This window comes from Bufo bufo, chromosome 2, assembly GCF_905171765.1.
Source record: "Bufo bufo chromosome 2, aBufBuf1.1, whole genome shotgun sequence".
Classification (NCBI taxonomy): domain Eukaryota; kingdom Metazoa; phylum Chordata; class Amphibia; order Anura; family Bufonidae; genus Bufo; species Bufo bufo.
Window position 1 is genome coordinate 590,701,525 of NC_053390.1, and position 13,080 is coordinate 590,714,604.

Below are 13,080 nucleotides of genomic sequence, written 5' to 3' on the forward strand. Positions count from 1 at the left end.
TGTGCGTTGCGTGCCATATAGTGAAGCACATGAAAAGCATGCTTCTTCACGGTCACTTAACGTGTTCGTTTTGCGGTTACGTGAGGCACTGCATGCATTGGTCTTTATTCTTACAGTAGAGAAGTCATTAATTATAACTTTTTGTGAATTGGGACATTTAAACTTTTTTTTTTATTCCAATCTAAATTTAGTAGGAGTCGGAGTCAGTGCATTGTTTGCCGACTCCGACTCCAGGTACCCAAAATTTCCCCCGACTCCGACTCCTCGACTCCGACTCCACAGCCCTGGTAGCATCAATGTGAGACAATATTCAACCTGGTCATCACAGGGATTCCATGACCAGTATTCTAAACATGCCAAGAAGATGAAGACATTTTACATTTTTTATTATAAAAATATCAACAAAGATGTGCCAGCGTCCTAAGTCAAGTTTAAAGCTTACACATTAGGAAAACGTTTTTCCTTTAACAGTATCACATTTGTTACATGAAAATAAAAAGAAAGGTTACAAGCCAACCCTAGGAATGGATTAACGAGGGGCAAATCCACCTCTGTGTGGACCTCCCCGTCCTCGAAAGTTTCCTCTGTCTCCTCTGAAGCTTCCTCTGTTCCTCTCTCTACCTCGTTCTCCTCTACCCACATTGGACCCCCCACGAACACCACCTCTAGATGTACCAAAGCCACGGTCTGATTTTGGTGGCGGCGTTTTGGGTCGGAGCCTCTCGATTTCTTCAGAGCAGCCAGTAAGAGTTGAATTAGGAGCATTAAAATTTGATGCATACGTCTCAGAGTTGAAGTTGCTGTTTGTCAATGTAGGTCCCACAGTAAGCCACCCTAGGAAATCAAAGATTGAAAAAGATTAATCAAGAGGTTCTTCTACTGAATAAATAAAGGATCTCCAGCATAATGCCTACACTTCTATCAGAAGAAAAAGATAATCATCAAATATTCTGACTGATGGAGGAACCCTTATAATCTAGCGCAGGGATCAGCAACCTCCAGAACTTCAGCTGTTCTGAAACTACAACTCCCAGAATCCACCTTTCACTTTTATGGGAGTTACAAGAACAGCCAAGTAACTGTGCATTCTGAGGGGTGTAGTTTTACAGCAGCTGGAGTGCCGAAGGTTTCTGATCCCTGATCTAGCAGAATAAAAGCCACATCCCCCACAGCAACCTCTAAATTATCTATGTCTGTCTGTCGGTCTGTTTGTTTGTTCTTTATAGGCTCCTATGTGCATTGATGGTTCTCAACCAAAATTGGTACATATAATCTTGGTGATCCAAACTAAAATACTGGAGGGTTGTCAAGACCAGCCGACGTAATTCTGGAAATTAGTTTTTGATGCATTGTTGCACTAAAGTAATTGTAACTGCTGAGGCACGGCTTCTCACCTGCCTCTCATCTCCCTACATGTGCTGTCAAGAAGACAAACGGTTTGTTGCCCATAGCAACCAAAGCGTGCATTTTATACACTAATGTAACTGTAGCTGCTGAGGCAATGCTTCTCACTCTGTCTCTCATCTCCCCTGTATTTCAGATTACCTCTCATCTCCCTACAACGGCTGACAGACTTTGTTGCCCATAGCAACCAATCACAGAAAAGCCTTTATGTTTGCCCATATCAACAAATCACAGCACATTTTTACTACAGCCAAGAGCGGACTGGGAACTTAAAGTGGGAAAAAAAACTAAAAGTGGCCCCATGTTGTAGGCGGTTTCATATTGACAGAAGGTGGGGCAAATCAAGGCTATAGAAGTAGGTGGGGCCCAGTAGTACCACAGTGCAGCACAAAATGCTGCCTCAGCAGAACCAAATACCACAGTGCAGCATATACTGCCACCCGCGTCTCAGTATTCAACTGTACCATTGTCCTGAGGATGGCGATACAGTTGAATTCAGGAGGACACCTGTGGCCGGTGGCCATGTGAAGGGCTCATTTGGCCACCTGGGCATTGGACCACCAGGAAATTTACCTGTAGAGTTTATGGCCAGTCTGCCCCTGACTTCAGCACTTCTTACAATACTGTAGACTTATGTTTACCAACCCGTGGCTCTTTAGCTGCTGCAAAACTAAAACTCCCATCATGCCCTGATGGCCACATGCAGTCAATGCATGATGGGAGTTGTAGTTCTGCATCAGCTGGAGAATCTTTTCAAACAGCTAATCGGTGGGTGTGCTGGGTTTTGGTCCTCTACCGATCAGATATTGATAACCTATTCTGAGAATAAGCCATCAATATTAAACTTCTGAAAAAAAATAACTTAACTTTACCCATGGTGATCCGTAACTGTGGTGTTCGGTTCAGCTATATATTCACAAAGGACAGCATTGCTCTTACCAGGTCGAATTGTGCAATCTCTGCCAAAGAGGTGGAGTCGCCTCCGTCCCAGACAGAAGTGTTCAATAATGTGAAAGATCTCTACAGGCTTTTCAATGTTTCCTATTTCTGGCTCCTCTGTGATGATGAGGTCAATATCAACATTGGCATGGATGAAGTCGCCATCAGTGCTGCGGTGCACAGTTCCTCTAATACCCATAAGGCAGTGCTCCTATGGAAATAACCATTGTGCGGAAATGATAACGCGAAGGCGGACATATGACAAGTGCATTTTATGAAGGTTTACATAGGGTGGGCTGCTGTAAATCTAACAGTAAAGGGTCGACGCTACTGAAGAGGAGTTTGTAACAGTATCGCTTGTATACAAATTGCTTCTCTTACAGCTTCTTATCAAGATTTATGGTCACCTGCTATAATGAGCAGACAGATATCTGTCAGGATGATGCACCACTTCCATAATTTTTTCATCATCACATTAAAAAATGAAAACATCCATCACCTCCAGTAGCAGGATAGGATATTTGCCTAGCTGGTACTTTATTTTAATACTGCCGCACTGTGCCATGCTATATATTTCACAGCACACATCCCACAGAAGACGTGATGATTTAAAAGACACAGCTCCGATTGTGCTGCTCGAATTTAGACACAATCTTGTTTATCCTACAAATGTCTCATTCTAGTGACAGATGGGAACGCTGTACCTTTGTCCTCTGGAAGATTGCCTTAGGGTCCAAGGTCTTGGTCTTGCCAGGATTGTCTTTATTAGTTTTTATCCAACAAATATCTTCAGATCGTCTAAAACCCCACTTCCGCAAGCACTGCAGATTAACCATAAAAAGTACTGTAAACCAAAACTTAATTATCCAAGAGGTTCCTGTGCCCTCCCGAGAGACCCAAACTACATGCAATACACCAAAGTTTTCTACTAAAGGGAGGGATAGATAAATTTGAAATCGGTAGATGGATAGATAATAGACAGATTCAAGTGGTTGTCTGAGTTATATAAAGGCAACCCTTGTAAATGGTCTAAAATAACAAACAAATGTATAATCCCCATTTTCTCCTCTACTTTCTGTGATGAGCTCCAGTCCTCACCACTGCTCTTTGATCTTCTGGCTGATGCACACAGGTCCCCGCTGCAGCCTATCACTGGCCTCAGCAGAGACATCCTGTGCATGACTGAGGCCAGCGACTGGCTGCAGCAGTGACCTGTGCATAGAACGTCACTGGTGCAGCCAAGAAGATGACATCTACAGCGGGAGGACCGTAGCACATCGCTCAAAGAAACAGGGAAGAAAAAGATGAGTATCCATTCGTTATTTTAGGCCATTTACCCGAGTTTTTATATAACTCGGACAGACCCTTTAATTAGATAACATAAATAGATAGGTTAGGGTTGCACAGTAAAATATTAATTTTTGCAAATGACACTAAACTGTGTAAAGTAATTAACACTGAAGAGGACAGTATACTACTACAGAGGGATCTGGATAGATTGGAGGCTTGGGCAGATAAGTGGCAGATGAGGTTTAACACTGACAAATGTAAGGTTATGCACATGGGAAGGAATAATGCAAGTCACCCGTACATACTAAAATGGTAAAACACTTGGTAACACTGACATGGAAAAGGATCTAGGAATTTTAATAAACAGCAAACTAAGCTGCAAAAAACAGTGTCAGGCAGCTGCTGCCAAGGCCAATAAGATAATGGGTTGCATCAGAAGGGGCATAGATGCCCGTGATAAGAACATAGTCCTACCACTTTACAAATCATTAGTCAGACCACACATGGAGTACTGTGTACAGTTCTGGGCTCCTGTGAACAAGGCAGACATAGCAGAGCTGGAGAAGGTCCAGAGGAGGGCAACTATAGTAATAACTGGAATGGGGGGGGGGGGAACTGAGAGGAGATCTAATTACTATGTATAAATATATCAGGGGTCAGTATAGAGATCTATCCCATCATCTATTTATTCCCAGGACTGTGATTGTGACGAGGGGACATCCTCTGCGTCTGGAGGAAAGAAGGTTTGTACACAAACATAGAAAAGGGTTCTTTACGGTAAGAGCAGTGAGACTATGGAACTCTCTGCCTGAGGAGGTGGTGATGGTGAGTACAATAAAGGAATTCAAGAGGGGCCTGGATGTATTTCTGGAGCGTAATAATATTACAGGCTATAGCTACTAGAGAGGGGTCGTTGATCCAGGGAGATATTCTGATTGCCTGATTGGAGAATTCCCTTAATAGGAGAATAGGGTTATTTTGCCTTCCTCTGGATCAACTTGCAGGATAACAGGTCGAACTGGATGGACAGATGTCTTTTTTCGGCCTTATAAACTATATTACTAGATTAGATGGATTAGGCCCCATTCACACGTCCGCAATTTCATTCCGCATTTTGTGGAACGGAATTGCGGACCCATCCATTTCTATGGGGCCGCACGATGTGCGGCCCGGCTCCATAAATGCGGACCCGCACTTCCGGGTCCGCATTTCCGTTCCTGTAAAAAATAGAACATGTCCTATTCTTGTCCGCAATTGCGGACAAGAATAGGCATATTCTATTCAAGCCGGCGATGTGCGGTCCGCAAAATGCGGAACGCACATCGCCGTGTCCGTGTTTTGCGGATCCGCAAAACACGCTACGGACGTGTGAATCGGGGCCTTAAATAAATAGACAAACCACTGCCAGGGGTGTGTGTAGATGAGTAGACAGTTTGCACCTGCAGTAGCCAGGATAATTTTTGCAGGTTTCACATTTACAAATAAAACTGTCTAGTAAGACATTATTGAAGAATGAATAAGAATAAATGCTCTAGAATTGTTATTACAGGGGGAATGCAATGCAACCTATAAAATGCAGGGATTACACTCCTTGAAAAGTAAGTGTACCTCAAAAACCTACATATTTCCTGAAAACGGACAACCCGATGATTGCAGTTTCCTTGATGGACTATTGACAACCATATGTAAAATTTTACTTTCCTGTAACTGTGTGACAAACATGAAAGATTTGAAAAATTGCATCAACACAAATATTTGCACCTAAAGCTCAAATCTAAGCGGAAGTTGGCACACAAACAATGAAAAAACAATATAGCAAGATATACCACAAGAGAATATGTCAACGCGAGCTTGAGTGCCTGAGTGTCACCCAGAAACGTGGTAATTGTACTGTACACTGCAGACAGGTGCCAGGTTACCAAAATCTACATGCTCTGTGAGCGGACAAATACTAAATTAATAAATAAAGTATATTGGAAAAAGATTTTTAGGGCATTAGGGACATCATATAAGAATTTGAAGCAAAGGTTTAGTTACTCCTTAAGGATAAAATTATGTTATTCCACTAAGGTGTACATATGAGACAAAATTTCAAAATCTACAATAAAAAAAAAAATATTACGGTACATTTTCAGGATTTTTGTGTTTTTTCCAATTTTAATGTGACTGTGGGGTGGTGTGGCGTTGAAAAACACACTTTAAAATCAATGTTTTAAGTTCCGAAACCATCTCTTTAATTTATCAGTGACGGCACAGGAGAGCTGCTTCTCTGTTATCATTTAGACCACAATAAACTAGTCACTTAATGTCAATAGTAATCCATTTCACCAGCATGCCAGGAAACATGTCCGTGTGACCAGTAAATGCAGACCGTATAATGATACACCAAGTGAATACAGCACACGTGGCCGCTTCCACCATCAGGAATCTCTAGCATCTTCTCACATATTACTTTACCCACCGGCATCACAGACACAAGCGAAGCAGGAAGCAGCTGTCAACTGCGGCTCCGTAACAGGGATTATCCCACTTACCATTCTACCAAAGTCCAGACCTTCTCCAGAGCCGCACCACAGGAACACAAAGGCTCTGGAGCCTGCAATGCCTTCAATATCTAATTTCATGATCTACAACGGAAAAAAAGAGGAGACTATGAAAGAAAGGACTTTGCTAAATTGGTGCAGACGTTTTGACAGCTCATCAATTCTCCAAGCTCACATTCTGATAGCACCAAGTCAGAACCAGGGGCTCTAATGTGCAGCAGATGTGAGAGATTGTGTAATGGAAATTATACCGGGCAACATTCCCAGCGGTGTCCGCAAATAGTCATCACCTCTAAATAAGATAACGGGGCCAAAATGTGGATGAAAAGGCTTCCATGACCAGGTGGAGGTCCTTGAAGTTTATTTGCCTCCCTCACCTGTAAATACAACACACTGATTGGTGTCGTCAGGTTGTTAATGGGGCTGTGTGGATTAAGGGAATTAATAGTGGGCGCCCTTCAGGAACATCAGCTATGAGGTCTCTCCCTCTGGAGGACCAAACATTTGCATTGATTCCACTAACAGCTTATGGACATCAAGAAGGGTGTTCATTTCTGCTGTGCTTGTGCAGTAGGGACAGGTACCCAGTTATTGCTGAAAATGGCTGGAAACGAGTAACTAAGACAGACAGTCATTACATATCAAAAAATCAATGAGGACAGATTACTAATGTATTGTTACAGCCTGCCCGCTGGTACCACTCCCATAGTCTGTGCATAGGAAGCGGAATACATACCATAAAACAACAGCCTGTAATGTGCTGAAAACACTGAACCCCCCTGTTGTCCTAATGTACATCAGTCCTGCTACAGAACATAATGAACTCCACTCATTGCTAGAATTCAGTGGGACCCCCTGGACTGTGCACATAATCAGTTTAAATGCAGTGCTGTTTCTTGCAGGTGTTTCCCCACAAAACACATTATCCCCTTCACAAGGGATAGATAATTAATATCTGATCGCTCCCTTCTAGGGATTGACCGATTATCGGAAGTACCGATATTATCGGCCGATATTCAAGATTTTGTACATTATCGGGATCGGCATCTAACCTTGCCGATATACCGATAATGCAAATAAAGCGAATACTAGTGAGCGCTTCCATTATGGAAGCGCGCACTAGTATGCATCAGGTGCCAGGAGCGGGGAAGAAGCGCAGCAAGAGCTTCAGATACTCACCCTCCCTGGTCTTCTTTGATGGGGCCCACGCTGCATTGTCCTGACCCCGTACAGCATCAGGACCTAGTGCGCGCACTATGACTTGATGCTGCACGCTGTCAGGTGAGCGAGACACCAGACCCAGAGATGAAGAGGAGCTGCGGCGCAGGAGAGGTGAGGAGTTTTTTTATTTTATTCATCTGGGGTCTGATAGGGGTTAATAAAGGTCTGATCTGAGGTCTGATAGGGGTTAATAAAGGTCTGATCTGAGGTCTGATAGGGGTTAATAAAGGTCTGATCTGAGGGGGGATGGTGTGGAAATTGGCATTTGGCACTAGTATATTATAAATGTAAATGATAAATTGACTACCAACTAACGGCTTTTCTTAATTTATAATTTACATTTATAATATACTAGTGCCAAATGCAAATTTCCACCACCTCAGTGACTACCAACTAATATAATATATATTATGAGATATAAAATATCGGTATAAATTATCGGCTATTGGCCTGAAAGTTCACAGATTATTGGTATCGGCTCTAAAAAAAAAAAATCAATATCGGTCGATCCCTACTCCCTTCTTCCTCAGTCGTGCGACATTAGTACGGTGTTTAAACGGGGTGGCAGAGAGACAACCGTAGGGGGGTTTTAAAGGTCAGGCCACCTGCAATCAAACAGGTCACTCCTACTCAGGGAAGAGGTAAAAAATGAATCTGGCAGGAAGCCCCATTTCACATGCCCATAGAGTGTCTAATTCTTCTGTATGATCCAAAATCAGGAAAATTATTGTGGCAGCCATTCAGACGTCCAAGACCAGTGGGACATCTAGCTGTTATGATAACTAGAGATAAGCGAAGTACTGGAAAATTCGATTCGGCCGATTCTCTGAATTTTGCAAAAAAATAGCTTTGTGACGAATTACTTACGAAGCGCATTTCTTTGAAAGTAGAGGGTGCAATTACAGGGAACTGCGATTGCATCGCTCCCCGTCATTGCACCTCTCAGATGCTGCAGTCATAACTGATCGTGGCATCTGACATGAATAATACAGTGTAAAATTAATAAAATAAAATCACACATACCCTTATCCGGTCACCGCCATCTTAATGAAGATCCAACACGAAATCTTGCGCATCAACGACGCACAGGATTTTCAATCAATATGGCGGCGAGTGTGATTTTTTAACATTTCTTACCACCATTCAGGGAAAATCGATTCGTTACCAAGAAGCACGAGGAAATTTGGCTTTGCGGCGAATCAAATTTTCCCTGAACTTCGATTCGCTCAACACTAATGATAACCAATGCCACCTTCCAAAGAGGATTGGCACCCACTGTTCACAAACTACTGGATGGCAAACCTTCCTCTTTATGTGGCACTGTGGGCAGGGAAATGGATTTCTGATGCTGTTTAGCTGACAGCTATTCCTCCTCACTCCGCCATGTACATGCACTTGTGGCTTGGATTAACTCTTGCAGCGGCTATTTCCCACAGGAACAAAGGATAGTTTAAAATGAAATCCTACATGTTCGATCCCACCCAGTCACATTGATAGCTTCAGCTAGCTTAAAGGGAATCTGTCACCCCTATTTTGGACTATTATCTATAATAATATATGACAAGAACTGCAGATAAGGAGTCCACATTATTATTTTTTATTGTCCAGACTGTCAGCACTCAAAGCTGCACTGAAATACACACTGTGCTGTTTTAACTTTGGGCAGCATGACTCTCCTGACAGGTCCCCTTTAAGAACAATAAAACAAATGGTTGTCACGTGAAAACAACTGGGAACAGGGTTTGATCGTTGGGGGGACCGAACGCCAGGGCCCCTGCTGATCACAAGAACAGTGGTCCATTCTTCCACATTTGAATAAAGCGGTGATCACGCATGCACGCTGCCACTCCATTGAGCTCTATGGGACTGCTGACGATAGCAGAACACTTGTACTTGGCTATCTTCAGCAGGAGCGAGGGACATGTATGAGTGTGTGCCGCTCCATTTAAACGAGGAGCATAGGCATCCATTCTCGTGATCAGTGGGGGGCCCCAGGGGACAGCCAATTAGACACTTATCCCCTATCCAATGGACAGGGCAGAAGTTGTTTTTATGGGACAACCCCCTTTAAAGACTTAGTTTTATCATTCTTCCTATATGGGGAAAATTCAGAGCATGCTAGGAGTACAGTATAAGTATGGCACCGTGCAGCTATGCTAAGGCAAGGTAAGCAGCCGAAATATTAAGCTGCAGAATGGATGACAGAAAACCCTAGATTTTATAAATTGTTAAAGCTGTGACACACATCAACTGGAGGAAACGAGCGGCTAATTAAAACATGGCACGCTGTGGCAGAATTCAATTCTTTCCATGAAATGGATTTCTTTAGTACTGCTCACACACAGTACAGCTTGAGATCAATCTCCTTCCTCTGACAGGTTGGTGACAGGATTAACCTTTGGTCAAAGCTGAAATCTCAGGGGAAAATAGACAATCTGTTCTTGTGTCGTGGTTGTCCTGCTTGTGGCTCATTGAGCAAACAAGAAAAGGTGACTGCCGGAGGCCATGGACACTGTAGTCTGTACAGTTCACTCATCCAGATCGGATTGTTGCCTACATGGCCCAAAACATCTGGATACATGGAATATTATGTATCTGGGGAGCAAGTCATGTGAGTAATCATCTACTAAACAGATATGCAAACGAGAATTGCCCATAACGGGAAATAACACTCACAAACAGAGTGTGACTTCCGCATGGGACAGGCTCGTCTGAAATTAGTCTTCTCTGGCTGATCACACATATAGTTATACCTCTAACACAGGCATGCTCAACCTGCGGCCCTCCAGCTGTTGTAAAACTACAACTCCCACCATGGCCTTCCGTAGGATGATAGCTGTAGGCTGTCAGGGAATGATGGGAGTTGTAGTCTATGCTACAGCTGGAGGGCCGCAGGTTGAGCATGCCTGCTCTAACAGATTTCACTTGGGGATACTCACATCTTCCCAGGTCCACCACTTTTCATGGGCGGCAATGCCAGTTTCCCTGAAATATTCTTCCAGTGGCGGTTCAAGGAGGATTACATCAAACTCACTCTTCAGCTCTCTCAGATCAAATGTCTCAAGGTCCGCTTGTAAGTACCTGCGTCAGAAAAAAGCCATATGGTGAAACTCCTTTCGTCTGGTACTTGATAATCTGGCAGTTATATCAATGGAGATCTTCCATATAATGTGGAATTTCACAAGGCCAGAAGACGGAGCAGACAAAAGAAACAAAAAAGGAAAATGCCTCCGATTAAAAGACAAAACAAAAAGAGTTTTATGGACATTTCTACAGTAATCCAGAATCTGCCTTCAGCTCCCGGAGACATAAGGGACCTGACAACTGGCTCACTGCAATTCCACTGTATAGGATTTGCAGTTGATCTGATTTCAAGTACTTAAAAAGTCATGTATGTTTATCTCTAAAATTAACATAAAGGACTTTGCAAATAAAAAAATAATTAAAAAAATACTGTTTGTCTAGCCAGGATTGACAAATGCGAATTAAAAGGGGTGTGGGTCTTTTTAAGAACACAGAATAATTGCAGAGTGCTCCAGGATTCTGGTCTTGGCAAGGGCAGTGAGATCAATGCTGTACACACATGGACATCGTCGGTCATATTACATTTGTTTCACCCCTGGTCACTGCCTTTAGAAGACGTGACGTTCCCATTATAGTTTATCATTTTCGGGAAAAGAAACTGATAAAGAAATGTCCAGGTGGCATCTTTACTGACTGGATAGAGAAGGACAACTAAGGCACGGAATTATTAGTGATTGCTTTCACATTTAGTTGGAAATTCTCTCTAGAAATATAAATTCCCTGGTTTTGTATAAAATACAAAACAGTTTATGTTTTTTAGGTGAAAATCTATCGTTTGATCTTTCCTTCTGCCTAGTAACATTGTGTGGGCAGCACAGTGGTGTCAGGGTCCTGAATTACAGTTTGACGAGGTGACCATCTACCAATCTTTGTGTGGGTGTCCAGAGATTAAATGTGAACCTAGTAAGGACAAGGACTGATTGCAGTGATTACAATCTGTAACAAGTTGTGGGACAGTTGTGTCTTCTCTTTCTGGGTTTTATTGCCCCTGAAACATATAGAAGTGTAGACTGCAACAGAGACAAAGTCTACAAATCAGAACCATCAGTGGACAGGATCTTGTATGGTCCTCGATGATTTCACTCTGCTGCAACAACATTGTACCGCCACTAGGTAGGGATCAGGAGCTGCCTAACGGCTTAGGACAGAATGAATGTAGATGAAGCAGTATATAAAACCATCCTATTAAAATGAGGGTTCCTGTGCCCCACCATAGTGACTGCCAGGGTGAAGGTAGATCTTCAGAGGGAGCAGTCACAAACATCTATAAAATAAATGTACAGTATATGGGAAAAAGAACTGGGACACCTAAACCATTACACCTACAGGAGTTTTTAAGACACACCATTTTAAATCCATAGGCATTAATATGGAGTTGGTCCCCCTTTGGTAACTAAAACATCTTCCACTCTTCTGTGAAGGCTTTCTACAAGATTTTGGAGTGTATCTGTGGAAATGTTTATCCATTCATCCAGAAAAGTATTTGTGAGGTCAGACATTGATGTTAGATGAGGGGAACCGAGTGACTCACGGTCTCTGTTCTGGTTCATCCCAAAATTGTTGATTAGGGTTGAAGTCAGTCAAGTTCTTCCAGACCAAACTCACCCAACCATGCCTTTCTGACCATGGCTTTTTGGGCTGGAGCACAGTCATGCTGGATTGGAAATGGGCCTTTTCCAAACGTACATAGTCACTTACATTGGAGGAGTATTGGATTTTGATATTAAGTCATCCTTCAGTCTGATCAGCTCTCTGAGTTTTGGATATTCCTCAAATCGGTCCGCTAATCCTAAACAGGAAATGGAAACGGTGTTAACAGGTCCTGAAAAGAAACCTTGGAATACATGTGCGGACAATCATGCCTTCCATCTCCGATAGTACGAGAACATGAAGCAGTCCCTTGTGTGTCTGGCTGCCTCTAGACAGGAAATTATTAAAGGCCTAATCCCTTAACTCCTCACCGATACATACACATTATGTATTTTCCAGGGTCAGGTTATAGACCTGGGATAAAAGTATATGAATACTGTAAACCTTAGAAAATCATGCAGAGAAATACATGAATGACATTGCCTGTTTTAACGCCTGGGGATATAAAGCTTTTGCCTGCAGCTAAAAACAGACACATAAAAGTAATACATAAAAAATTGATGGCATGCTAATACATCAGAAAACATCATACCAACGTCTCTGATAAAGTTCTGAGGTCTGTGGCCCGTGTCAACAAAATGCTGGCAATAGTCGTTGTGAGGATTCAAGCTCTGGGTGCCCTGCAAAAAAGAAATGGTTAAAGGGAACTTAGGGGTATTCCCATCACATACAATGGGGGCATATCGCTAGGATATGCCCCCATTGTCTGATAGGTGCGGGTCCCACCTCCGAGACCCGCAACTACAACGAGAACAGAGCGGGGAGAGCTATGGCTGGAGGACCCGGATTTCCCAGGCGCGGTCCACCACCAATCGCTGCTCCCATACAAGTGAAAGGTGTTTGCTAACCCCTGCGCCGCCGGAGGATGAGCTTAATTTATGATGAGGTACACACCTCATGTATAAATGATGATAAATTGGTGGAGGCGATGGCCCCCAGCCCCTTATAA

General features: G+C 43.0%; 1 protein-coding gene across 2 annotated transcripts in view; it reads right to left on the reverse strand.

Moving 5' to 3' along the window:
• Positions 1-369: 369 nt before the first annotated feature.
• METTL14 (methyltransferase like 14) overlaps positions 370-13,080 on the reverse strand; it is a 30,313-nt gene continuing 17,602 nt past the window's right edge. For both annotated transcript variants that reach the window (XM_040418277.1, XM_040418278.1), the window contains exons 5-11: positions 12,664-12,751; positions 12,180-12,270; positions 10,337-10,478; positions 6,168-6,260; positions 3,048-3,164; positions 2,344-2,554; positions 370-834 (exon numbers count right to left, since the gene is read on the reverse strand). In XM_040418277.1, the coding sequence (XP_040274211.1) occupies positions 530-834; positions 2,344-2,554; positions 3,048-3,164; positions 6,168-6,260; positions 10,337-10,478; positions 12,180-12,270; positions 12,664-12,751 (1,047 nt within the window). In that variant the 3' untranslated portion in view covers positions 370-529. The remainder of the gene's footprint in view (positions 835-2,343; positions 2,555-3,047; positions 3,165-6,167; positions 6,261-10,336; positions 10,479-12,179; positions 12,271-12,663; positions 12,752-13,080) is intronic.